General features: G+C 39.7%; 1 protein-coding gene across 1 annotated transcript in view; it reads left to right on the top strand.

Annotated features, from left to right (window-relative positions):
• The first annotated feature begins 10,863 nt into the window (after positions 1–10,863).
• SUCLG2 (succinate-CoA ligase GDP-forming subunit beta) overlaps positions 10,864–25,790 on the top strand; it is a 71,182-nt gene continuing 56,255 nt past the window's right edge. The window contains exons 1-2 of the mRNA XM_053469925.1: positions 10,864–10,986; positions 24,267–24,408. Coding sequence (XP_053325900.1) covers positions 10,870–10,986; positions 24,267–24,408 — 259 coding nt within the window. The 5' untranslated portion in view covers positions 10,864–10,869. The remainder of the gene's footprint in view (positions 10,987–24,266; positions 24,409–25,790) is intronic.

The following is a 25,790-nucleotide window of genomic DNA, read 5'->3' as shown; positions in this document are numbered from 1 at the left end:
CGGGGAGTGGGACGTGTCTTAACGCGGATATTTCAGCCCAAGACCTGGAGACCCGGGGAAGCAGCGTTTCACTCAGGGTCTCCGGGATAAACCCAGAGCATGGTTATGAATTGTGGTCACTCTTGCGGGTTCCTGGTACATATCGTTTCGCGATGAGATTAGTTCCCTTGGGAATTACTGTCATTTAAAAACAGGCAAAAAAGAATAACAACGAAGAAACGCGAGATAGTTGCTGAGATATGGCCCAGATGCCCCAATATTTCCAAGAAAAATATTTATTTTACAATTAACAATATTTTATGTAAATAATCAGATACCATGCATACTCCCATTGAATGCTTTGACTGGCTGCTTTAACCATTCTTTTATACAATATAAATAATGCCCCAGCAGGGGCAGACTGTCGCTGTCACTTTAAGGCCAACGGCCGCCTGATGCCTGCTTCTGGATGAATGTATGGTCCTGTCGGCCGGCGGCTCACCAGGCATGTAACAGTCCCTGGGCCCGTGTCCCGTAAATTCATATCATGATAGAGGGAAAACTGTGTGTAACAGGAAAAAAAATGTCCCTCTTCCTTCTAAGAACTATGTCTCTTAATTGTATCGTTGTAAATTCAATGAAACCAATCTATTTTTACAGGGATTTTTTGCCGTAATGAAATCAATTCTTCAATCGAGAAACCAATGCACATGGCAAATTTAAATGTCTGAATTAAAATCAATATAACATCGTTCATAATCTGACCCATTTTTGTTGAAACAATACATCTGGCTACACATTACTGCACATACATCGATAACGGGGCTTTTCAAATCATTAACATCATTAGAATTTTACGGTTTGTCAGAGCGCAAAGCTATTTCTCGTAAGAATTTTAAAATTAGTTTTTACAAAGGCTAAAAAATAAGAGAAAAAGAAAATTAGCTACAAGGTAATTAAAAACCTGGACAAACTTCATTCCACGACAACAACTAAAGAAACTTTTCGGTTTATTTAATTGTATTTTTTTTTTAATTAAAGCTCATAGATAGAGCTGGACAAAAAATGTATTGTTTTTTTGGGGGGTGAGGAAACATCAAGATTTTTTTCCCCTTACCAGAAGGTAAATGTCAGGGGCTAAATTTTAAAAAAAGTTATTAAAAAAAATAAGAAATTGATACCTGGCTTAAATAGTAGATAACATTAACTTGCAATGTATATATATATATATAATAATAATATATATATATATATATATATATATATATATTATATAATATATTATAATATATATATAATTTAAATTATCTATTGATAATTATATATTTATAATTTAAATTATCTATTGCTGATCAGTGGTCAATGATCCTGCCATGATGTGCCCAATAAACGTACCAAAGCATTATCTTACTGCACATTGGAAATAATAGAATGCATTGTGTAATTTCAGGATCCTCCCAAAGCATGGGACTTTTTCTTTAATAAGATATTTTTTTATTGAATTTATTTCAAAATCATAAAAAATGATACCAATAAAAAACAGCATGTACTAAAGGCAATAGAAAAAAAATAATAATAATAAAAAAAAACATTTTTTGAAGATTTTTAGTGTGGATAATTTCTGTTATGTTCCAAATCTTTTTTTTTTAACCGATTAAGAGTATTATGTTTAGCTTTCAAGGAAAATGGCTTTTTGAAAAACACAGATAAGAAAAATAACAAAGCCGTTCAGATAATCACATTGTGACGGTATACAGACGCTTTTCATATAACAGACGTCTTACTGGAAACACATAAATTAGGCATTTATAGTATGGATAAGAAATGCACCTGACAGGCTATTAGCACATAAATTGAAAACAATGTCTTTACCCAAACAGGACAAACAGCAGAAAAATGAAAAACAGAACGTAGCGAGACGGGATCCGCAGATAATCAGGGTGCTTTAACGTTTAAAGATTTCGGTATAATTTATCAGCCTCCGAGTACAAAAGCACCTGGGAACGCATCTCTCGTAAATTTTCCTTTTCCTTTTCTTTATTAGACAAGGAGCACCGTGGTTGCTTGGGAGACAAAGTCACTATGGAATCAATTTGTTTTGTCGTAAAAAAAAACAGAAAAAATTCAGTCCTCCTGGGCACTGATGGATTCCGGAACCTATGTTTCTCAGTAAAGAAATTCTCTTGTAAGTTGAAGCTACACAACCCAGGAACTCAGTGGCTGCAACCCAGGAATTCTAGCCAGAGAGGCTAAAGACCTCCTCACAGCTGGGATATGACGTTGTATCTGGCGCTCCCTTTCTAAAAGATGCATGGCATTGGGCACATCGTGTTATGGAGGCCAAGCCAGCTAGAGAAAGTCAGCCATTGCGTAAAGGCACCTGTTGGGGATCTCCCTTGTCTCCCAGCCCATTAAGTGCTGGTCACCAGGTCATCTGCCCCCATGTTTACAACAGAGAGGCTGCTGTCCCCCCTAGTTGCCCTAGGCCAGAGTACATAATTATTCTTCTGGACCTTATTTGTCAACCAGGTGCTCCAACAGATACCCTTTAGTAGGCACCCCTTCTTATTATGGTTTCCTAGAGTAGATACATCCATATTTCCACATCGACGTACCCTTTATTAACATAAAATTCTACATACAGTGTTGGGGTGTCTACAGTAACAAGAACTTGAGGTATAATACTGAGTTGTTTGGCTATGTTTGCTATTCAGGTTGAAGGTTCCCCGCCCTCCTTGGCCGGCCATCTCTTCAGGCTGCATCGAGATCCAGATACCTGATTATCTTAGCGGCCGTTGAATAAACAGGTGAGCCAACTGGGAATCCAGCCTGGATTAACCTCAATGCCCCCACCTGGTCATGATCAGGAAGATGCCAGAAGTGCCGAGCTTTCTTGGTGGTTGGGTCTTCTATACATACAAGCCAAGTCCGGGGTCTATCATGATCCTAGCCATATTGTGCTCCTCCAGGACCATCTGACTCACCTGTCAGTACCAGAATTTACAACATTTATATTGTTTTATTTTTGCCCTGTGCATCCAGCCACTTTCCACACAGAAAGTTTAAAATTCAGCATTTATCATCTGCTAAACTACATTTCAGAATGTGAAATCGGCTCATCGTAGATGGTCCCAGGTGGTTACGTGTCAGTGGCACACAATTCCTGTAGCTTAACAAATCTCTCCATCCATCTCTCTTCCTTTGCGATGTTCTCTCGACAGAATTTTTTTTATATATATATTATTTATATTATATATATATATAAAATAAATATAATAAATCCAATGTAAAATTCCTGTAAACCAAATCTATTTCCCCCCTGTTATTAAGACATGGCCACTTGGGGTCACGTGCTTTTCCGACGTTGAAGGAATCAGTCAATAATAATCGTGTTTCTCAGTGACAGAATACAATAGACTTCCATACATTGGATATGAAGTTTGTCCTTTAAAAAAGAATGCAGTGTTTTACTAGATGGAATGTCAAGGACCATGGGTTTGATGTTATTGTCTGTCTATTACAGAAGACATTATGTTTTTCATAGGTGATGTTTATGAGGGGGAGGAAGGAAACATTGTAATGGGGTAAATTCAGAATTCCGAGCAGGGACAAAGAGTTACAATGAATATGAACAGATGGCTCTTATATATGGGGGGGGGGGCTTTAAAAAAAACGCACTTATCTACAATATACATTTTTCCGCATATGTCCTCGGGTGAAGGTGCAATCTGGCTCCCTGAGTTATTATGCAAAGCATTGCATTTGTTAAACCACAATAAGAAACATACCACCCAAGTGTGCCTCTCGTCTCCCCTGATGCCCCTGTTTTCTAGGAGGTCAGAATGTTTGCTGGGTATGAGGGGATCCCAGGGTCCTACGGCCCTAAAAGCCCTAATAATGTGTATAGAAACAGCAGAAAATGGCTTTATAACTTAAACGGTGTAAATAAAATAGATTATTATTATTTAAGTGTCTTAATTACACCAATAGATAACCTCTAACCAAAGGATGTTTTACTCTACTAAAAGAGTGGTAGATGGGTGAAACAGCCTCCTGGCAGAAGTGGTAGAGGTTAATACAGCGAGGGGATTTAAACAGGCGTGGGATAGGCATATGGCTCATAAATCTAAGACGAGACCAACGACTGATTAAGGTTTGAGCGCAAGGGATTGTAGACCAGCAATGGCCTTACTAAAGGGTAATTCATCTCCCCCATTCCCAAATGCCCTGCCTGCCAAAGAAATGCTTGTATGGTGATGTCTCAACCATTCAAGACTTTTCAGAGCAACACAAGAATGAATTATAATCCTTGAAATACATGTAATATTTATTTTTCTTGACAACAATTTGGCTTGTAATTTCGTTGGCTGATACACACTCCTGTAGGGAAGCCATGCAGAGAGCAATCAAGAGGTTATAAAAACATCTTTACGAAGCCAGAGACAAGCTTGAATAATGGAAGATGAAGAATATTGGTTCACTAGTTTATTTTTTTCCTCCCTTGTGCTAGCAAAACGTTAAATTGGCAAATTCTCATCAATATTTAAATAATTCATTTTAAGGATAACATTTAAAACACAGTAAGTATGCACATCATTCCCTCGCCTTTATTTGTGTAAAATAAGCTCTTTAACTTTTACTAAGAAGAGTTGGAATGTTAAAGGCTAAAAATAAAATGTTTACTTGTTTATTTGTTTTAATACAGTTTAATATTTTACATTCCTTTTTACATGTATTTTACATTAAACCTACATGCCCTCGCCTGCAAACTGCAAAACTTGAAGGTTCGCAGACACTCACTAACAACGGGTAGATTAGTGAATCTGGGAGGTGTTAGCATGCTACAGCATGCAGTGAAAATCAACACTGGTGGGTTAACCCTTAACCGACCACATGACTTCTTATTGAATAGACCCCAAATACTGACAATGTAATTTCAGGGAAACATTAAAAACTTGTCTTTCCACGTGAACTTAATGATATATCTGTAAGGAAAAAATGATAATATATAAGTACTTCGTTATAGGAGCTTGCTGCAGGTTTACCCAACAAAGAGATTGGACCGCAACCATTTTATGTACTATGTTTCCAGAATGTTAATTTTCCTCTAATGCGAAGTGAGTCGGTGCTGCTTAGTCATTGTTAAATTATCTTTAACTTACATGCAGTAAATAAACCCTTCTGTCTTCAATTTGTATTATATTCTGCTGTATTATATATCTATATAAAGAATCCCATACAAAATAAATGTTAACTCACTTTACACATTGATGCTCCAAATGATGAATGGAATTTTAAGTTCCAACAGAGCCTCCTCTACCATCATTAGGGGTTATGCGCTCATAAGGACTTTGGTCTTCTTACAGGGGATGCCAAATTGAATAACTCTAATGGGTTTGATTCCCTGGATATACCTTCTTAGATAGATTTGTCAAAGGAAATTACGTTTAGCGTCCTGAAACACATTGATTCCGCAGAGGACCTAATGTCAATAGCCATGACACACATGAGTGATTTTCACGCTTTGGATTCTGCTCTTTGCATAAAGTTCTTCGCACGGCACTTTTAAAACTGTTTGTGTGTGCGTTCCCCCCTGTGGGTCTTTAAACTGCGCTTTTAATAATTCATTGAAAATTGTGGTATTTAACCAAAAGAAAATGGTGGGACATTTTTGCTAGAAATAAATGTCCCACCATGTTTTTTTCTCAAGCTGAAGACCACGTCAGCGTTCGTACCCGGGTTATTTATTTGGGTTCCAGTTTTTAATCGTGCTGTGGGCTTCTAAGTCAACCTGCCCACCTTCTGGCCAACACAGGACAAACAGTATCTTGCCCTAAACCGGAAGATCCAGATAAAACCCAGATAGGTGTCAGTACATAAGAGGACCAGGGCAAAACGGACAATGGATCGTGAGGTGGCCCTAGGTGCAGCTGATGGCTTCATATGCATGGCAGGACACTATGTATCATGCAGTGTATGGCCAGAAGCTGGATATGCCTGTCCAAATCGGGCAAGTACAGGGGGTCGATGGCCCAGATAGCCGGCCCAGGCGTGATGAGGACCATCGGTGATTTGTTCTTGCCCAGCAGGTAACAGAAATAATATAACTTGAAGAGCTACAATGAAACGGTTAGAAGCCTGCGACGAATATGTTTTACCGATTACCACGGAAGCACCTCCACCTCACCCATGTTGACAGCTTGGAAATAAAGTATTAACTGAGAGAAATTATTTTCTGCTAGTCGCTACAATAAAATCTCGCTAACCTTTTCCCCGAGAAGCACATGCCAGGAGAATTTTAAATCATTTCATAACTGCGTGTTGTCCTAAAACGCGTTACTTCCTACCAGAATTCCGATATTGAAAACATTAAACATTTAGGACGCTTGGCAGTTATTACTTTTGTAATTAGAAATTTTAGTAGCAAAAAAAAACTAAAAATTGTTTCCCTTTCTAGAGCCTGCAGGGAGAAAATAGAACTGGCAGAAACGGCAGTGTACAAATACTTCATCGTATAACCATTCCCTGCAATATAACCGGCACTCCAATGTCCCAGGCAGCCCTTGGAACAAAAAAATGCATATTAAACCTTTTTTAAGTATTTAATATGCCTTCGCTTAGGGAGAAGCTGCAGCTCTGAAGCTGGTCTGACAAATAGCTTGAAGCAGGTAATTGAAATCAACAGGAGCGCTTCCCTTGGATGTTCAATCTCGTTAGACCCAAAACACTTACTGAGTCACTGGTGGAGCTGAGTGATAAGGGCAACTAGCGGGATGGGGGGGCAAATGCATATGGGGGAATTCTGCTGAATCCACCATGATAGAGAGATAGATTAATAGATAGATAGATAGATAGATAGATAGATAGATAGATAGATAGATAGATAGATAGATAGATAGATAGATAGATAGATAGATAGACAGATAGACGGATAGATAGATTGATAGATAGATAGATAGATAGATAGATAGATAGATAGATAGATAGATAGATCGATAAATAGATAGATGATAGATAGAAAGATTGATAGATAGACGGATAGACGGATAGATAGATAGATAGATAGATAGATAGATAGATAGATAGATAGATAGATAGATAGATAGATACATAGATAGATAGACATATAGACGGATAGATAGATGATAGATAGACGGATAGATAGATAGATAGATAGATAGATAGATAGATAGATAGATAGATAGATAGACATATAGACGGATAGATAGATGATAGATAGACGGATAGATAGATGGATAGATAGATAGATAGAGTGATAGATAGATAGATGATAGAAAGATTGATAGATAGATAGATAGATAGACGGATAGATAGATAGATAGATAGACGGATAGATAGATCGATAGATAGATAGATAGATAGATAGATAGATAGATAGATAGATAGATAGATAGACAGATAGACGGATAGATAGATAGATAGATAGAGTGATAGATAGAATGATAGATTGATAGATAGATAGATAGATAGATAGATAGATAGATAGATAGATAGATAGATAGATAGATAGATAGATAGATAATAGATAGATAGATAGATAGATAGATGATAGATAGATAGATAGATAGATAGATAGATAGATAGATAGATAGATAGATAGATAGATAGATTTGCAGCCATGGCCATATCATATCAGTAATTCCCTGTGGAAATGCTGAAGCACATCTTGATGAAATTGTATTTTCCAACTATCCCCTGCATGTTACAAAGCACTTTCCTTCCCTCCGTATGATGCAAATAGGCTCCCAATAGCAGGAAATTGTAGGCTCCAAAACCCTACTTTACAGAGAAGGCTTCATCTAACCGGACGTGGCTGCACTCCCAATGCCTCAATCTAGATAGTATTACGGCTTCTTAGCAGGAAAGAGAATCATTCAAACCCAAAGAGAAAAAATATTCTCATTCCTATTTCCGTCACATCCTCCAAATGATCATTTTACTTCTTGGGCTATACAGTCTGCTTGGTTTTTACTATATTTGGTAAATTCTAATAAATATGTAAAAAAACCTGTAATGTTTTTATATCTACATACATATATATAAAATGGTTCAGTAAGTAAGGATCCCTGGAAGCAGAATAGGGTAGAACGTCAGGGATGGAAACCTGAGACCACGAGGAACAGGAGGCCAGCACAGAAGGGTGGACGAGGTCAAAGACAGCCGGGTCAGAACCAGAAGGACACAAATAACAGCAAGCGGGGCCAGGACAAGCCGAATGTCACCAAAATCCCTCAGGAACAATACTGGAGAGTTACACCAACCAAGGACAGTTGGACACTGAAGGCCCTGGGTTAATATAGGCCGTGTAGGCTGAGAACGAGGCAATTTCGGGTCAGGTGCACCACTTTATCCAAGATCTACCTCCAAAGATCCTCTCGCTGTGGAAGCTGATAGGATCTGGTCAACAATGTAAAGAGAACGATGCGTCGAGGGACCTCTAACCCATACGATAACATTACTGAACTGGTAAACGTTTGCTCAACTGCAACTGGTGGGGTTAGCATTATTTATCCCCATTATATGACTAAAGTTCTATTCCTATTTACTAAAAAAAGAATGTTATTGGACAACGAAGTTCATTTCACTGCTGTTTCGGTTCAGACAAAATCCCCCCATTCTTCTCTTCTATGGAAAGCACGGAGACTAACGATCCCGAAACACAGACCATTTCCATAACAAGATGGCGCCTCCGCACACCCCACGGGTATAACCACCATTCTTACAAACGTAGGAAGGAGAAACAAATCTGCAATTCTGGAAACCCTGGGAAGTGAGGGAATCTGACCAATCACGTAACAGACAGAGGCTGGACCAATAGGGGAGGTGGTAGGGAGAGGACAGGATTCCGGGTTTCGGAGAGACTCTACGCTAGAAGAATGCGTGAAGGGGAGTCACGGAAGTGGTTGCTGGAGTTGATAGGGAGATCCCCCCCAAACACAACGCTGCCATGAAGCCCACCCGCGGGGAACTCCTAGACCAGAACTCCATGTAAGACCACATTTCTTCTCCACCACTCTATGTCACATTTCTTTTTAACCACAACACGTCTTTCACACAACCTTCAGTCCACAAACCATCCAACGGATTTCCAATTAAAAATCGCTGCTTTTTCTTTCGGTTATGTTGGGGGGCACCCTCTTCGTTTTCTGATGGAAAATGGGTTAAAAAAGACAGGATTAGTTAAAACTCCTCGATCCAGTGAGAAATCAGATAATATTTTGGAGGCGCAACTGGATAACTGGAAAGGCGAGGTGAACTTGATGGACTTGTGTCTCTTTTCAACCTAAATTACTGCGTAACAATATTACCATTGGTCATCGAGGGCATCGAGGTCATAGAAATGTATCAAAAGGGAATAACAATTCTTCAAAATGCGCAGTTTGGAAACAAAAACCCTTCCCCCCTACACACAAAAATAACAAAAAAGAGGAAAAGCGATTCATATTTCTGAGTACTTCCAGCCAAGAATGATTGAGGGTTGTAAATAAAATAGCAGGTAATTGGAAATATGAACGTGTTTACGAGTGTTCCATAGGCGTACAGCCAGCATTAAAAAGTAATCAGCTGGATGAATAGACACATAAAAAACCACATTCCGTTAAAATTACTTCACAACACTAACCGGCGTTATTAATACAGAGAACGCCGGAATATAAGTAAAAGTCAAAATGTTTTTTAGGAATATTCCTGGCAATTGAGTGTTTACAAAACGTGTTCTAAAGGAAGAGGCATGGCCAACGTCGGAAATGAATGATGGGGATTCGTAGAATAAAAAAAAGACTGTCCATGGGGCTTTAAAGGGGCAATTTACTGTCCCCGATTACCCCAGAAGGACATGCCTAAGGTAGAAGCTGCAGCCCTGCAGCTGCCCTTCACCTCCGTGGTCCTTTGATTTTTGCTGTTTGAAGGAGCCAACCAGTGGCAGGAAAGTGACCCCATTAAAACTAACGGGAGCGCTTTCTGTGCATGCTCAGGTAGGTCCTCGTCAGATGCCCCCAACCTCAAAACTCTACTGCCCAGCATCTAACTGGGGGTGGTGGGGGGACGGCCGGCAATCTCTGGGGTATCTTTGGCTGCTGGCAGGTCGTCTATAGCCCATTATACAGTCCTTCTGTACATTAGGGAAGGAGGGTGTAAAGAGACTAACGTGTCCTCTTTCATCACGTATCTCATGCGCTGAGCGGGCCAGCAGCCAGACGGCAGGTATCAGAACACCCGACGCGTCTGCTCAGCAGCGTTTAAACGCAACGACCGGACGAGACGTCTCAGAAACTGATTTCGTTATTCAGGTACCCGGAGAAAACTGCCCCTTTAATATTGTTGTGAAACACTGAACTTCGTACATTTAAATTTTACTTAAATATTGGGAATCTTTACTGGATTATTTACTGTAATAAAGGATTAAAGTGTAAATATTTATATAAAACAAATTAAAAAAAATGACCTGGGCGGGTAAATTAACACACTGGGTGCCGTACAGGTTTTATTGTATATTTTATAATGATAGGGCTACAAAAAACCCCCACAGCAATATTCATTAAAAAAGGGAAACATATATAATATAAAATACATTAAAAAACAGGGAAAAAATAATTGTATGTATATCTTTAGTTAGCAAAATATATCCCTGTCTCTGTGTTAGTCTGAAACAACAAAAATGTCCAAAATATATAAAAAAATTGAGAAAAACAAAGAATTTGCCCCCAAAACTGTCATCGGGGATGAGAGCTGCAGCAGTCAGAGCAGGAGGGACGGGGCGAGAACGCAGACCCAGTTCTGTGAATGCTGAGTAAATGACCAATCAGCGTTAAAGGGGGTGTGTCGGATGGCGTGGCTTGGGGCATTGACGTAGCCCTACTCATTCTGTGCATGTGGAGTTTCTCCCTCACTCACTTCCGGTCAAAGATGGCGGCTCCCATGGCAGCGCAGGCAGGGAAAGTGCTGAGGACTTTTACCGCAAGGACCAGTCTTCTCAGCAAGACTCAGGTGAGGAGGGGCAGAGGCTGCCACGCAGTGCTGGGTAGGGGCAGAACTTTACCCCCCGTCTGCCCTGAAATACCCCAAGTTTAGGATACCCCCAGCGGCTGACCTCTCTCTGTGTCCTACATGACAGTCTGACTCCAGCACTTCACTTAGTCGAGCAGTAAATGCCCCATCCGCCGAGCTGGCTGTATATTTACATGAATGCATGAAAGTCACGCTTTGATACAAAGTAACATTATTTGCCTTTATTGTCTATTGTACATCGCTACACAGTATGGTGGTGATATAGAAATAAATAAATAACGAATCTTAGACAAACAGTGTTGTTTTATTATTAATATTATTTATTGTTTTATATAGCACCATCAAATTCTGTAGCGCTGTACAATGGGTTCTTGCCTTTAAGGCATGGAGAATAAATTCATGTCTCCCTACGCGGTTACGGTCGTCGCTAGGAACACTGCTTAGGTGGCTAGTGAAGTCATTCTGCACCCGCGCATGCTTAACCCCTGCAGCACCCTGACAGTGACATCACAACACACGTTATTTTATTGTGTGTGCGACTTGTATGTTATACCTTTTCCATATTACTCGATATGTGATATTTTGAGTGTTATAATGTAGCAATAAATGGTTAATATAAAAGGTGAGTTTGTCGGGGAGGTGCGCAGATTATATGGATGACCTTCAGTTGTTTACGTTTGCAGCGTGTGATCCCTGTGACCTTTGATCTCATAAAAGAACGCTTGGCAGCGTCTTTTTAATCATATTTCTATGGCTTTATTTGTAAGCAGATGTTTATTTTTTGGTTGTATTTTGTTAACGTTGGTTTCTGACCCATTAATGATTCCAAACGAGGATTTTGTCTTCTTGATAACAAGTTGCAATGTGTCTCATTCAAGAAAAAAAAAAAGAGCCCTGATAGAGAATGGAGGATTGTTTTTATTTTATTAAGCACTTTTTGAAGGTTGCACTTTAGCCCCCAGGTGTCTGAAGCAACAGGCTGTGAGCGAGCAAAACAGGTTCCTGGTTATGTACGGAGCAACCTTTGCCTCTGCACGAAGTAACTGGTTATAAAGAAAAAGCATTCAGTGTGTAACATAATGCACGGCTCTAAATTAATCAGAGCCTTCAACACGATTAGGCGTTCTCTGCTACTTCCAAAGCTAGATGCTGCGGATTTGGTTATAGCAAAGATCGGAAGTCAATGGTGTTTAATTTGAGATACTTGAAGCCCAGGTTGGGACTCGGTCACATTGACCACATAAGGTCTCTGAGTGCGTGGCGGGCACCGTCTGCTAAACAAGTAGGGGAAACGGAACAAGGAAAGATGAAAGGTTTGAACTCCCGATATTGTTTCTCAATAAAATAGATTTTATTCAAAATGGAATTGGAAATAGAATGAATCATCTATGGCGTCCAGGGAGCCGCTGGAGGACCTCTAAGGCCCTTTTACGTGTCAAGCGTTATTACTCCAGCTGCAGAGGTACACGCAGTCACGTAGCTCTTATACCTGTCACGGTGCTCTTGTTTTTGATCATTCTTTGAACTTGGGCCTTGGGCTGCATCACACTTTTTAACACGAAGGACTGTCGTTATTGTGTCTCTCTATACTTCCTTATTCCCCTACCTCAAATAGGAGGGGGCTGCCTTAACACTCAAAATACGCATTCAAAATACAGTTTCTGGGTAAAAGTTTTATATTTTCCAGTTTAGGTTCTTTTGTTGACGAATAGCCTTGCCGAGGTTTGTTCATTAAAAGCTCTGTTGGCCCAAAACAAGTCAAGCAGACATTGGGGGTCCGGGCGGTCCAGTAATTCCTTGTTTGCCAAAAAGCTTCTGGTTCTCCTAAGATTATTCTCTGTTGGCTTCACTAGGATCTTGGCCAAAAGAGAACCCCCTCCATAACTTAACGTATTGGCAACGTTCCCCGAGCTGAGCAGTTCCCCATCTTTTAGTATATTCAGCGTTAAACCCCGGAGAGTTTTCAAGTTAGAGAGTCTTCGTTCCTGCCGTAGACGGTGTTTAAATGATACTGAACCGGGGTAATAATTAACAGACTGACACAAAACACCCTTTGGACTCAGGACTGGAGAAGCCGGCCACGGCCCTTTCCTGGTAAAATCCGGAGTGGACGGCAGATGGAGTGTTTCGTCTCTTTAAGGGGATGGCATATAACATAAAGAAAAAGGAATATCTTCTCCTTCTTCTCTACTCCGCACCATTGACCTTTTATTACCTATATTGTCTCTTTAAGTCTAGAATGTTGACTGTATGCATTATTCCAAGTTTCTGTTTCTTTTCTAAAGGCTAAATACTCTCTGTCGTCCCTTTCTTTCTTCTGGTTCAAATGAAATATGCAGAACATTTCCCTGCTATTAGCTTTTGCATAAAAATCTGATTTTAATATCGCCGGAAAAAAAAAAAAGAATTGTGAAGTTTAAAGATTTCATAAATCGACAGCACGGGTATTAAAATTCCGTTCCCTGGAGATATTTAAAATAAGAGGCACTTTTTAAATTGCGTGTCGGAGTATTTTCCATTTTTTAATGCCGCCGCGTGGCGTTTCTTCCCGTATAGAATGGACGGCGAGCAGACAGCAGACTGTATTTTTGCCAACAGACGTTTTTAGGTTACAGAAAACAATGCCTTTTACAGTCTTTGAAGTTTTAAGCATGAAATTCGTTCATACGTCGAAAGGATGCGTTTGCCTCAACCATTTGAAGATTCCATTGAAGGCATTTTGGGTATAATAAAGGTTTTATTGTTTCTGTGATTTTTTTTTTTTTTTTTTAATTTATTTAAGGACATCCAATGAAAGTATCACTTTTGTTCAAACATTACGTCTCTTTGTCTGAGCATTGCACGACGCTTGCTTAGTTAGTAAATGTTGCAAAATTAAACAGATTTGCTAAAAGTATCTTTACACGACGCTTGCTTAGTCTTTGCACGACGTTTGCTTAGTTAGTAAATGTTGCAAAATTAAACAGATTTGCTAAAAGTATCTTTACACGACGCTTGCTTAGTCTTTGCACGACGTTTGCTTAGTTAGTAAATGTTGCAAAATTAAACAGATTTGCTAAAAGTATCTTTACTGTGATACTTTGACCAAAATATCACCCATAAAAAAACCAGAATAACCCAGAAACCTTCAGATCAATCAAAACCTATAGGGCATAAAAACATAACATTTTTTTACAAGTGGCTTTTTTTTATAGATTTTAATCTACCTTTTGTTATTCTAAACCACCTTCTGTGTGCCTGCGCGGTTTATGTCTGGTTTATTTGTTTAAGAACTGGTTTCTAGGAGCATGTATTTCCGTAGAAAGCTGTAAATTTAAGCGCGTCGTTTCACAGAATGTAAGTGGAACTGCAGCAGCCGCAACCGGTGGAAGACAAGAGCTGGGCATCGCTCGGAGTGCTGGAAGCCATTTTTTGATGAAATAGACTATTTTGGTAAAATAATAGATTATTAATGCCTTGTATCTTATTAAGAGAGACATTTTCCTAAGAAAGTGTATTTAAAAATCACACTGCGTACGCCACCACGGGAATGCACTTTATTGAACGTCATTTTTATTGATCGCACAAATGACTCACAGAAGAGATCGGGGGGCCAAAAATGGAAATGATTGATAGACACCCACCGGCTTTCTTATGTGTGTTAAAGGGCAGGCTAAGGGTCAAATAAAGTAATACCGGCTTGCCCAGTTCTACCAGAAACCCACAACCAGGTCGGTCCTTACTAACACAGGAGTAACAATGCAGCTGAAAACCGATATTAACCATTTGCAAGCCATCCCAAGGCTGGTGTTTAATTTCGCAAGAAGCGAGATGCCCTACAAAAAATGGAAATAGCGATTGGGGTTAGAACTCTGAATATCCAGTAACTGCAAGATGTCGCTTGGCCGGCACCATCCCGTCTTTACCAATCACCTCATATAACCCCCCCGCGTAACAAAATATACCGGCAAAAAATGTATATTGACATATACCTCTATTCAGTAATTTCTAAGTAGTTCTGTCTAAATTCCCTGTTTTTTGTTTAAAGCAGAAATACAACACCCAGGGGTAGTAGTTGCATGGAAGATTCCTCCCACCACCTGTTGTATGGATCTGACAATCCAGTGATCTCCGATTTATTTGTTTTATCCTGAAAACCAAAGCTTAATGCATTGTTGGTCGGGAGACGGATCCGGATGTATTATCTTTTAAGGACGCGTGTCTGAGCGTGATGAAGCACCCTCTCGTTCACAATTTGCCACGACCTTTTAGAACGAGCGACTAACTAATGATACAGAATGTTTTGTCTTGGCAAACCCGGGTCATCAAAAGATGAACACTCTTCAAAACAATGCACTGCCGTCTTATTAACGCTAATAGCGAAAAGACGAGGTTCGCTCTAAATGACTCATTTTTCATAGATTAAAGCCATGTCAAGTCTCATTTTACTCAATATCTTTCATGTTTAGCTATTCTAGAGGCTTCATGACGGCAGCGAGAGAGAGAACGTGCATCTGGAAATTCCAGTATCTACATAGGAAAGAAAAGTGACTTTTTTTTTAATAATGAAAACGTTTATGATATATACTTTTAATAATTATACTATCCGCAATCCTACAAAATATTTATTGCGGGGTAATTTTCAAAAAAAAGCATGAATTATTTATCAAGTCGTCCACTCTTCGGGTTGTTACTTTGTTTAATCCCCGTTAAAACACCAATTTATCAGCCAAGAAAGAAAAAAGTATTTCTACTGGATTTCATATTTATCTTAGGGGAGATAAACCGTTAACTGCCAGAGAACATCAGGCAACAAAGGATCATTTAATGGAAGCATTACATTGGAACTAACCTTCAGCGAGCGATCTCTAGGCTAATTGCTAATGCAGAGAAAACTGTTCACAAAAGCATCATAAAGAAGCCAAGTAGAGGAAAGCGATACGAGAGACTGCAGATGTTTCCGACACCGAGCTGGTGAATATTCATTAACCCATTTAAAAACTATCATTTCACTTTTTGGGAATTCCTATAATACACTTGCTATATTCTTTGTTTCTTTGACATTTTACGTACTGTTTCCCCCCGATTTGTTATGTGTGGATCTCTGCCCAAGGAGTTTTACTTCTAATGGCAAGTATGGCGGACAACGGTAGTCCATTGGTGGCAGCGTGGGCCGATGAAAGTCTTCATGCGATACGACACGATTCTAAGCCTTTTAACATTAGGTGTTGTGTCTGCTCGTTGTTTAGTCGCTTAATAGGGATGAATTGAGCCGTTCATATCGAAAGAATGCCTAATCCTTTAAATAATAGGAAACGGGTGGCCGTACGTTATATCCAAGCTCTTTCTGATACCTTCTCATGCTTCCTCTTCCATGGTGGATGTTGACCTTGGTCGTATCGTATTCCAATGTTTTGGGGTCTTTGGTTAGAAGATGATTCCAAAGATGACTTTCTGGGATTAGTAGTTCGATTCGAGCATTTATTATATGCTAAAAAATAGTTGATGTTTTTAATAACTTTAATCGAATGCAATAATAGTTTCCTCTGTGAGCACTTTTCTGGTTGCTTGTTCTGTGGACCTTTAATAGATACATTTAAGGAATAATATTGCAATTTTTAATGTTGTTTTTTCATTTTTTTTAATAGGACAATAAAGTAGACTTATTGGGATTTAATGATTTTTAAATAAATTCCAAACTTTATTAGTGTTTTGTTATTCTATATTGTCTAAGAGGTGGCCCCCCCATATTGCTGAGTTCCCCAGGGGCCCCTAATCATGGAGATTGCGTTTCAGCTACATCTGCAAAGAAACCTGCATGTTTTTTCTTAGGTCTGTAAATATATAAATTTGAAATTACTTTCATTTGGATTAATCACGCCGTAGCGCAAAAGCGCCACTAAGGAAGCATTTTATGTAATATTTTTGGGTAATTAAAATTATTTGTTGCATTAAATGTTGAAAGGTAGGCATTATTAATTTTTAATAACCGCTCGCTGTGTGTTTCAATAAAGGAATCCGGCTCCAAAGTTCAATTAGAAGTATTTCATATAATGGAAGATTTTAAGATTAAAATTTCAGCACCGAGTCTAGCAGCAAAATGCTAAGTAACGTCTTGGATGGTCTGCTTTAGGGCTCTTACCGGCGTAACACGCCAAGTGCGTGCGAGGTTTCAGAATGATGTATTAAATGAGCTTTATACCAATTATTAGACCTTTAAGGCACCGCTTCATCGAGTGCCTTTAACTCTGACTTCTCGGTTAGGATTATCTTGCATCCCAACTAAACTTTTTCAGATGAAAAATTAAAAAAAATATATATATATAGTCCTAAAATAGTGAAGATAATTCCAATAATTGGGAATTGATATCATTGCTCAGTTACTTATTTCACTTGAATGTTGGAAAGCAACACATCCATACAGATTGTTCTGTGTAATATTTGTTAAATCATCCCTACTTTTTGGAGAATGTCTGATGTCTTATTTCAAGAAATTGTGGTATTTATAAGTTTTTGTTTATCGTTTTCTGAAAGCAGTGATCATTGTCCCGCCGCAGATTTTAAATTATACCCTAACGTTAAAAGGTTTGGGGTCACCGAGCTGGTTTCATAGAAAACAAGGACATTTCTGGCTGTAACATAATTGCAAAAGGGTTGCTAACGATCAATTAGCCTTTTAAACTTAAACTTGCATCAGAGAACACAACGTGCCATTGGAACACAGGAGTGATGGGAGTGATAAAGGAGTGATTAACGCAACAGGTTTCTAAAATGTCTAGCAATGCAAAAAAAAAGTTTACAGAATAATTGGTAAAATTCTAAATTTGCGTTGGATATCACCAAAGATAATTTCATCTTCTACGTCTACTGAGGTTGGTTCTCACCTGAGATTTCTTCTAGAAAGAAACACAATTGAAAGCGTAATGCTCCGTCCCTACTTAATTGAAAATCCGACTTTGTCTTTGAAAAATGAAAGGTCTTCCGCCGGCGCTGTACACCTACTATTTTTCCAAGTTGAATGTGATCAGTGTTATTGAGAATAGCAGGTGTCAAACAAGATGAAAAATCAGGCCCTTATACCCCCTCCCTATTGTCCCCACGCAAAATGTACGCTAGCTCTTATGAACATGTTCATTTGAAACAGTTACCTGCGGTTCGAGGATCTAGGAGCATGCTACAGCAGTAAATGCATCGCTGAATCTCCTGCCGGGAACTAATGCAAATTAGGGGCCTGTGGTATTCTTCTCTGCGGGCATTTATTGTAGGTGGTGCGCTCACGCAGGGCCCGTCTTTAAGGTCAGGAGATGGAGTTTGTTCTTTAATGACAATCTGTGATTTACCGGCAGTTCACCTTTGTGCTCGAGGATAAAGAGATTTTTTATTTTTTTTTGTATTTTCGGCTCCTATTTTAACTTCACCTTTTGTTTCGCCCAAATGAAATATTGTCGAGGTGGGGGTGGGGGCGCATTGGCGCGACGGCGGTAAGCATAATGGCCGGAAATGATTTGTAGATAAAAAGACGTAGGCTGAACTTGATTCGCGCTACCTCTGAAATTAAAAATATATTTCTTATTAGACTTGATGCATTCAGATTTGTTGGAAATTTTGCCAATTTGTCAATTTGTACGAATGTCCGGAAGCTTGGAGAGCCCCCCCCCGACATTTGTTTTTTACAATCTCGCACACTCTCGCATGCTCTTGCACGCTCTCGCACTCTAACACTCTCTCCGCAAATGTTTCCATTCCTTCTCTGTGTCTTAGCTTCTTGTTCTCCACTTTATCTTCTTTTTCTTGTGGGGTGGTCCACTTGTCTCAGCTCTCCGCTGACCTAGTATATAGTAGGAGGAGACTCCGCGTACAATCTCTCCCCCAACTGGAGGAGTACAGAAGAGAGTCTCCCTGAATTGTGCGCCGTGGCTCTACCTTGTTGCCGAAGTACCACATGAAACTGACTAATCGACAAACCTGTTAGAAAGAGAGTCTGAGAGAGCGCGTGTTTTTTTGCGAACGGGACAAGCCCCTCCGAATTTCATCCAAACCAAAAGGGCAGGAAAACAAAATTCGTTGTCGGGAAGTGAATGGACCAAAAACTAAAACGGACTATAGGCTATTCAGAGCTGGAAATAGGAATTTACATTCATCGTAATACTTGGAAAACTTTTTTTCAACTTCAAAAATACTCCATCCTAGGCCACCAACTTATACCCACCCAGAACCCAACCTTCTCTGGATTTTTGTGTTTATTGCAATAGTATCTCGGAAACTCTCAGGGAAATCAAGAATTCCAGAAATATTTCTGTCCTTGGCTGTATGTAAAAGCAAGTGGGTCAGAGATCAAATTATGTCATTTCCAACCTAGAAACAATGATTCCCCCCCCCCTCCCGATTACTTTCACACGTTTTGCAGAAGGGAACACTAGCAAAGATCTCGAAAATGCCAGGGTGTAAAAATAAAATAATTACCGCAGAAAATCTAAAATTGATTTTAAAAGGTTACCAGGTATTACCGGTTCCGTCTTGCCGGAGGGTACGGCTGTATAAAGCAGAATTATTACACGCTGGATGTTATGCATGGCCGGGGAAGTGCGAGAAGATTTTGGTTTCCATCTGCTAATCAATATGCGATTCTGCGTCGAACAATGTGTAACACGTTCTGAACCGCGTGTTGCCGGCGTGATGGAAGTTTCGGATACACTTCTGCACTTTATGTTCTTTAACGACATTCTGCGCTTTTCACACAACATTGAAAGGAAGCTATTAAAACTTGCGCTGCTTTAGGTTCTGTTCATTGAGTTTAAAATTTGTATTCTCGGAATAAAAAGCATAGAACCTTCCCGGCAGATTGGCCCCCGTGTAGTCGTCCTGCTATATCCCCCCCCACTGTATTTCCATTTTAGAACGTAGGGCCGCAATAACTATATTTCATCTCCTGTTATCAAGGTGCTGTAGAAAACGTAGTTTTAGTTAAAATTAAGTAAATAAAGGTATAATAGCATCGTCGTTTCTGTAACGGGGTTTGCAGGCGTTCTCCGAAGACGTTGGAAATGAAGGCTTCTCGGCGTAGGTTTTTTTTTTTTGTACTTGTTTTCCCATAACCCACCTTCAGCAAACATAAATTGATAGAAACAGCTGTGAAATATGCCGGCGTAATTCATTCTTAATGGGATACACCGCGGTTTTACATAGGGAAAGCAAATATAAACACTAATGATATAATTTCCCTCCCAAGTGGGTACAAAATTGGTTCCTCTTTAGTTCCTCCGTATTTATATTCCGTTTACAGTGTACGGGCTTTTAAAAATGCTTATTTTGTTTCCCTTGAATTATGTTTTTTTTTTTTTGTTCTTCTGTACTTCCACTTTTAATTTTTATTTGTATGCTCGTACTTAATCGTTATCGTCCTCCCCATCCTGTTGTTTGTCATTAAAATAATAATAATAATAAAAAAAAATAAAAACATAGGACACCAAGGCCCACATACTATGTTTATGCCATTTACTGACATCCATAAATATAAATGGCCCCCCTGTTTAAACATCCCTGGTGTGTTTATGAAGACTCCCTTGGAGTGCCCGGGTACCGATGACCACAGCTGATGTCCTTCTGGCATATATAATATGGAGATAGAGATGTTGGCCCCATGCCAGCAATGCCTGACCTTTTGCCATCTTAACTGTCATGTCTTAAGAATAGAAGAGCTTCCTTGGGGTTTGGCTGGCAGACTATCGCAGCCCGAGTCCGTCTCCGCTGGAGTAACAGAGCTCGCTTATCGCTGCCCTACGCCTTCCCCTGGCAGAAGTTGGGAAGAGTGCCTGATGGTTGCCGAAAAATATGACCTTCATTACGGCGCTGAATTCTGCGCATGGCAGACAAACCGTTACAAGGAAATTCCTGGCCTTGAATCAAGGCGCTCTGCATTGTTGTCCAGATGGCGGTTAAGAGACCGGCGGTTATAGTCCGAACGACTCCTGTGTTCATCGTATGATGAACATGAGTTCCATTATTGTCCCTCTGACTCGGCTCTAAGAATCTTAGAGGATAATGATCCTGTACCAAAGATTCCGAAGTATTCCAAGTCCAGCACCTCCGTTGTACCAAGGATATTGAATTAAACCACAAAACGAAAAGCTGCACCCTAAAACTATGCTCTTGGCTACATCTAGCTCAGACTACATGGCCATTGGCACATCTGCAACCCCCTCTCTGTGACATTGCCCCCTGTCTTAATAACGGGGTAAATTCCCGTGCTTTTATTGAAGAGCTTATAGTCTGTTGGCGCGCAGAGCCTCAGGACTTGTGAACTGAATATACATATGGTGCAGCAGACGTGTGTAGTGAGGCCTTCCCACTCCTGTTCCTACCTCCCCCATAAGCAATCTGCACGTACTTTATTGTGTTATCGAGGACATGAAGCTGGTTACAGACACACATACAGCAGCTTCGCCTTTCCTCCCCGTCAGCCCTGCCCGCCAATGTCCCTTTAAACTGGTAAATAAGCACAAAGCCCCCTCAACCACCTCATTAGCCACACTGTAATTATTTTCTGTTTATTATCGAGGAGAAGAGCCAGATCTCTCCACTTGTTACCAGCTAGGTTTGGGGAGATGTCTGGAGGTTGAAGGATGTGTTTAACAGAACTAGCTGTGCTCGGAGGGGCTCCTGCTCCATGCTAAGGAGGCGTTTTGTAACATGCATTTACTTATTAGTCATTTATTAACATTACTGTCTGCATTTTTACTTGTTTTGTTCTCCCTTTAGGTCTTCTCTTTTACATCAATCTTGTTCTTCATTCTCTCCTTCTCCTTTAGTATCTCTCTCTCCTTCTCCTCTGTCTCTCTATGGCTCCTTTCCACCCGTTTCATCTACTCTTTTTTTCCTCCTCACTCCATTCCTTCTCTGCCATCCATCTCTATCTCTTTTCTGTTTCCTCCCTTCCAAACCCTTTTCTTTTTCTCTTTTCCCTTGCAACCTTTTCTTTCTTCTCTCTTCCACCCCCTCTCTCTCCTTTCTTCATCTCCACCCCATCTCCTTCTCATTTTCCTCCTTTCTTACTCCTCTCTTCTCTCCCCTCTTTCTCTCTCTTCTCACTTCCAACCCCCATCGCCTCCTTCCCTTCTCTCATTCCTCTCTTCTATCCCTCCTTCAATCTGTTCTCTTTCCAGCACATTAACGCTTTACCTACATCTTTATGGTATAATCCTTAAACTCATTTGTTATCCCTGTGCTTGTTTGGGCAAAGCGTTCGAATGTGTTATTTTGTTCCCATAGTGTCTTATATCACGTTCTGTAGAGTAACTTTTGAAGGTGCCGTTACACAGGGACAAATTTGCGCTAAACCATTCTTGAGCTATATCGGGCATCACGATAGACGGAATAAATTATTATATGGTCAGTTGGAAGGGCCTGCGGTACGGAAGCCCCAAATAACATTCGCGGTGGTTATTCGGGTGTTTATAAAAGTCCTCGGTACTAATTCCTTTACACAGAGCGCCAGCGATTCCCTCCACTGGATGCAGTCAATATTTAATAAATAATCTTTGTTTGCCCAGAACCACAAAGGGAAATAAAAGATGCGACTACAGAGTCACAGAGCGTTCTTTCAAGATAGAAAAAAATCTATATTCCATTTTTTGTAAGAAAGCGATCTCCTGGATAAAGGAACTTTGTCATCTTAATTAACAGCAATACATTATTACAGCCGAAATATAAGTGTGGCAAAGAGTTTCTATTTTGTGTTAGGATTCTTATAACAGGCAACGTAATTTTTCCTTAATTCGCCGCTTTGGTGACGGACACCCTGTGCCTATTTGTGAAGGCGTAACGGGAAGCGATAAAGCGTCGCAGGGCGCTGGGTTTTATAGCGAGGGGCATTAGTAGCAGGAAGAGGGTGGTGATTCTGCCACCTTTATAGATCTCCGGTCCGACCTCATCTAGAGTATTGGGGGCAGTTTCCGAGACCCCATCTCCAGAAGGATATTGACATACTGGAGAGGGTTCAGAGGAGGGCGACCAAAATGGGGAACGGTTTTCAGGATAAAAATGATTAGAAATGGCAAGAGGATCTCAATATGTCCGGCTTTGGGGAGAGAGGGGATGGGAGAGGGACATTTAAATACCTAAAGGGGTTTAACAAAGTACAAGAGGGAAGATTATTTCAAACGAGGAGAAATGTTAGAAAGAGGGGCCAAAATCTGAAACTAGAGGGTCAGAGGCTTTGATGGAATGGAAGGAAACTTTACATAGTGGGTGGTAGATAAATGGAGCACCCATCCAGTGGAAGTGGTAGAGGGTAATACAGCGAGGGTATTAAACATGCATGGGATAGACATACGGCTCCTGAATCTAAGACGAGACCAACGACTGATTAAGGTTTGAGTCGTTACGGCAGGAGAAACGGGTGACTAGACGGGGGCCGAATGGGGGCCGATGTGCCGGTAGGCTCTATGTTTGTTTCCCTGAAAGCTAAGAGTTAACACAATAAATTCCTGGATGAAACGGACCGTGAGCCGCAGCTTTTTCACAGATGTTGCGCTTCCGCTCCAGGCCTTTGTGACAAAGACGAGATATTCTTTTTTTTTTTTTTTTTTTTTTAGACTCAACTTGTAACCACCGAGGAATGGCTTAAAGCGAAGTTTTATGTTCAACCTTTCCTTACAAATAGAGTTGAAATGTTGAGCATTTGCAATCATAAAACTTTAAGGCATTCTTTTTTTTCCGCAGTTACTTTTTTTTTTTATTGTTTTGACGATGGGAGAAGCGTTTTATGGATCGGCTGTAAAATGGGTTTGCCATATCGTAAAAGTGATCTTTACAGTTTAAAATAAAATTGTTTTTTTCTCATTCTCTATTTTATCCACTTGTGGGCACTTTTTGGCAGTTGACACAATTATATATATATATATATATATATATAATTATTTTTTTTTAACAAGTAGGAAGTTTTCTTGGCAGGTCAACGGAAGCAAAAATATCAGCTTTAGAAATGCTTAGGAACATTTTAATAATTTTGTCTTTTCAGTTTAGGTTCTATTTAAAAAGAGCTTTAAACATCATCTTCACTCTTCTTCTAAATGTCTGTTCTAAACGTGGATTAATAAATGTTTTTGTGTATTGATAAATATTATTCCCGTGGGTGTTACTTTATCAAATTATTCTGTTTTTACATTTATTTCCATTCTAGTGGACCCTGATGACCAAATATCAATGTGGGATAGAACAGCCCATTGACAAGTTTAGTTTCCTAAACATCCCTCTTTGGTTTTTTTGTGTTTTTTTTTAAGGGTGTCCAAGTGTCTTCAAGAAGATGGTTGAACCTGCAGGAATACCAGAGCAAAAAGCTGATGGCTGACCATGGGGTCACTGTCCAGAGGTTCTTCGTGGCTGACAATGCCAGTGATGCTCTCGAGGCAGCAAAAAAGCTAAGTATGTACGCAAAAGAAGTTGGTAAATATCAAAACATTGTTTTGATGACATCACAGATTGCGGATATCGCCTCAGATGTGCCAAGTGACCCATTGGATTTCTGACAATAACTTTTACGCTCACGGGGATCCTACAATGTTTTCTGTTGTTTAAGAACATTAGTTAGAAGCTGTCTGTGTTGTGGAAGTGAAAGAGATGATACATGAAACGACACATGAGACATACAAAGAGATACATGCCAGAGACATTGATGCATGAAGACATGCACAGTAATGACTTAAACCGGTGACAGGCCATTAACTGCTAAGTACATCAGACTTCCAGCCGCAGATTTACCGTGATCCTAACAAAAAATGTAGGGCTTTGGCTGGATTTGTTTCCTTGTTTAGAATGGGGGGGGTGATACTTATTGCACGAAGGGGAAATATGAATTATAGGACTTGGGGGTGAATGCCAGAATACAGATAATACAACAAAAGACCCAGACTTATAACTGGAGACTCAAAAATGTGCAAAATTGAGACAGTTCCTATGTTTAAAAATTGTGTTGAATCTCGTATAAATATTGTCCAGTTTTAATCCAAAAAAAATGTTTAAAAGAAATTTGTATAGGGAGCTAAGGAGAGCAAGTAAATAAATTCACAGGGGGGTGTTATATATACTCTTACAAAATTTGGATTGAGTGTAAATAAATAAAGGCATCTATATCAATTTTTATTTTTTTTATTGTGTTACAAGAAACGTTCTGTTTACGAGTCCTAAATGCCGCAAAGCTCATTCTTTATTCATTCACAGGGAAATGTTAAAAGCCAAGTACGTTTTTTGTCGAGTGCGACAAACCCCGACCATTTCTACTCCGCGTGCAACAACGTTAATGTGTCTTGATTTCCTCTAATTATTTTGTTTTGTGCCGACCCACGTCGTTGTACGGTGATAATTTGTTCTAAACGGTGCTATTTTACCGGCATGAGACATTCTTTCACTTGCTAATTCATTTGTTAAATCGCCTTAACTGAAAAAAAAATGAAAATAAAGAGATTTAGGTAATAATTCTCCTACTTCCAGCTAATAAATATTACTGGCTTAAATGGTCATTCAGCCATATATTTTTTTTTGGTTTAGTAACTTGCAATTAGCATCAAAGAACATGGAAATGTTGTCCTTAAAACTGGATGCCTTCCGAGCGCTTTTATGGAACCGTATTCCTTGAATTCAGTTCTTGTATAGTGGGGTATAATTATACGATACAGAAGAATAGGTAAAATCGAGAGCATTTTCCACGCCATCTCTTTCATTCCAAGTTTTTTTTATTTCTCTTTTTATTTGAAGAGTAGATCACCAACTGTTGCTTGTTGAACGAACCAGCGTTTCCTTTTCTTACC

This window comes from Spea bombifrons, chromosome 6, assembly GCF_027358695.1.
Source record: "Spea bombifrons isolate aSpeBom1 chromosome 6, aSpeBom1.2.pri, whole genome shotgun sequence".
Lineage (NCBI taxonomy): Eukaryota > Metazoa > Chordata > Amphibia > Anura > Pelobatidae > Spea > Spea bombifrons.
The sequence above is the reverse complement of the archived record's forward strand: the minus strand, read 5'-3'. Positions and strand labels throughout refer to the sequence as shown.